Raw genomic sequence first — 2994 nt, forward strand, 5'->3', positions numbered from 1 at the left:
AAGTTCAAGTTCTAGGTAGGCTCTGGAAAACAAAATAGGGCCATCTGGCCAGGTTACGTAGGGTGGTTTATTAAATCCCGCACTTTAGGAGAGCAAGGCAGGATTTCTTGAGGCCAGGAGTTTGAGATGAGACTGGGTTGACACAGTAAGACCTGTCTCCACAAAAATTAAAAAATTAGCTGAGTGCAGTTGTTGGCCCCTATAGTCCTAACTACCTGGAAGATTGATGTAGGATTACTTAAACCCTGGAGTCTGAGGCTGTATGTGAGCTGTGATGGTGACACTGCACTCCATCTTGGGTGAGAGTAAATCCATCAAGAAATCAAGGCACCTACAATGAACAGGAAATTAATTTTATTTTTAAATCCAAGGGGACAGAACAAATAATCAAAATTCCTACCCTCAAAGGGCAAATCAGGTGGCCAAAGTTGGGGAAGATGACAGAAAATGTTGGGCAGGAACACGTCCAGCAGAGCAAAGGGAGGATCTTCACTCTGGAGCAGCTTCCATCAAATACCCATTCTCTGGAGCAAGATACCCGTCGCCTCCCTCAGACTCCATGTACATGTCTCGGCCATCATTCCCCAGACCCTCCAGCCCATTGTCCTGGCCACCGCCACCCCCACCTCGGGCCTCATCTCTGCCCCGTTCACCACCCCTCTCCCCCCGCTTGTGCTCGCGTTCCCGGTCTCGGTCTCGGTCGCGGCGCCGCTCGCGCTCACTCCGGTGGCTCCGCCGTCGTTCACGGTCACGATCGCGTCCCTTCTCTTCAGGACCATCAGGGCCATCAGGACCCAGCTCCCCAGGAGGCCCGTCATCAGGGGGTGCATCACCTGCCTCAGAGGGCTCCGCCATGTCGCCACCACCGCCACCCCCCCCACGCAGCTCCTCTTTGCGTTCCCGCTCCCGCCGAGCCCGCTCTCGGCTCCGGCTGCTTCGCCGCTTCCGTTCGCGGTCCTTGTCCTTGCTCCGCTCTCTGGAGCGCCTCCGCTCCTCCTTGTCGCGACTCCGTGAGCGCCTTCGCCGGTCCCGAGAGCGGGAACGACGCCGTTCGCGCTCCTTGTCCCGCTCCCGACTCCGCTCTCTTCGCTCCCGCTCACGGTCCCGGTCCCGGTCCCTGTGGGGAAGCGGGGAGGGGCCCGGCCTGGATGAGGTGGGCAGAGGTGTGTGGCAGGGGCCCCCACGTGACCACCCCCCATCCCAGGAAACTGGTGCCCAATCTCACCTCTCGTCATAGCGGGAAGTATCATCGCGGCCTGAATGCCGGATGTTCACGTCAGCTCCACCTCTTCTGGTACCACCAAGGCCACCTCCTAGGGCAAAGAAGGTAAAGAGTTAGTCTGTGGGCTTGGCGCCTATGGCTCAAGCGGCTAGGGCGCCAGCCACATACACCTAAGGTGGCGGGTTCGAATCCCCAGCCCGGGCCCGCCAAACAACAATGATGGCTGCAACCAAAAAATAGCCGGGCGTTGTGGCGGGCGCCTGTAGTCCCAGCTACTTGGGAGGCTGAGGCAAGAGAATCACCTAAGCCCCAAAGCTGGAGGTTGCTGTGAGCTGTGATGCCACAGCACTCTATGGAGGGCAAAACAGGGGGACTCTTTCCTAAAAAAAAAAAAAAAAAAAAAAAGAGTTAGTCTGTGTAGGGGCAACACTGAAGGCATGGGATGCAGAGAACAAGGGGCAGGAAAGCAAGCCCCCACCGCTGGTGTCCACAAAAGCCAGGTCCTTGTACAGATCACCTCCTGTGTGCTGTCATCATAGGATGATTGTGATTTACAGGTGCCTATATGACCCCCTCAACCTCAGAGTACTAGTTAGGAAACCAGAACTGGAACCCACATGTGACCCCAAAGCCAAAGTTCATAATCTTAACCACGGCTTACTACACAGCCTCCTCAAAACCCTCCCTTTGACTCAACCATGTACTCATACAGACCCAAGGCCAGTGATCTGAAACTGTAATCTGCTTAGAAGTCTCTGGTGGTCCGTGCCTCCCCGCCCCCTTAAGTCCAAAACCTTATCAACTGTTAGAGCCATCTGGAGTAGGCCCTGCCCAGCTTCCAAACCATGGACAAGGCCTCTCTGCATCTTAAGTCTCTTCAGTCCCCTCACACTCACCTGCTTCGTGCCACATGACTTGTGCATTGTTCTCCCTCCCTGGAATGACTTTGCCTTCATGCTATCCGAAACATTACTTCCTTAGGAAGCCTTCTCTAACCTGCCAGACTAAGCCATCCTCCACTGAACGCTCAGTTTCAGACATGCTTTCTTCACCTCAAGTTTGAGGTATGCCCTTTTTTTTTTGAGACAGAGCCTCCAAGCTGTTGCCCCAAGTGGAGTGCCATGGCATCACAACTCACAGCAACCTCCAACTCCTAGGCTTAAGCAATTCTCTTGCCTCAGCCTCCCAAATAGCTGGGACTACAGGTGCCCGCCACAATACCCAGCTATTTTTTGGTTGTAGTTGTCATTGTTGTTTGGTGAGCCTGGGCTGGATTTGAACCCACCAGCTCTGGTGTATGTGGCTGGCACTTTAGCTGCTTGAACTATAGGCGCCAAGCCGAGGTATGCTATTTGTGTGAACAGACTACACCTGCCTCTCCCACCAGGCTCCCCCCCCCCACCCTTTTTTGAGACAGAGTCTCACTATGTTGTCCTTGGTAGAGTACTGTGCTGTCACAGCTCACAGCAACTTCAAACTCTTGGGCTTAAGCAATTCTCTTGCCTCAGCTTCTTGAGTAGCTGGGACTAACAGGTGCCCACTATAATGCCCAGCTATTTTTTTTGTTGCAGTTGTCGTTTAGCAGGCCTGGGCAGGCTTGAATCCACTAGCCTTGGTGTATGTGGCTGGCACCGCCCTCCCACTAGGCTTTAATGCACCATGAAAGTAGGGACCATGTCTGTTCTTTTTTTTTTTTTTTTTTTTTTTGAGACAGAGCCTCAAGCTGTCCCCCTGGGTAGAGTGCCGTGGCATTACAGCTCACAGCAACCTCC

The 2994-nt window shown here is 54.0% G+C and overlaps 1 protein-coding gene across 2 annotated transcripts in view; it reads right to left on the bottom strand.

The window, feature by feature from the left end:
* Nucleotides 1–334: 334 nt before the first annotated feature.
* SNRNP70 (small nuclear ribonucleoprotein U1 subunit 70) overlaps nt 335–2994 on the bottom strand; it is a 23562-nt gene continuing 20902 nt past the window's right edge. The window contains exons 9-10 of one of the 2 annotated variants that reach the window (XM_012812537.2): nt 1226–1313; nt 335–1117 (exon numbers count right to left, since the gene is read on the bottom strand). In XM_012812537.2, coding sequence (XP_012667991.1) covers nt 490–1117; nt 1226–1313 — 716 coding nt within the window. In that variant the 3' untranslated portion in view covers nt 335–489. Of the gene's footprint in view, nt 1145–1225; nt 1314–2994 lie in introns of both variants that reach the window. The other variant, XM_012812536.2, reaches the window with a different exon arrangement.

Source organism: Otolemur garnettii, unplaced genomic scaffold, assembly GCF_000181295.1.
Source record: "Otolemur garnettii isolate 467f Iridium unplaced genomic scaffold, OtoGar3 scaffold00211, whole genome shotgun sequence".
NCBI lineage: Eukaryota > Metazoa > Chordata > Mammalia > Primates > Galagidae > Otolemur > Otolemur garnettii.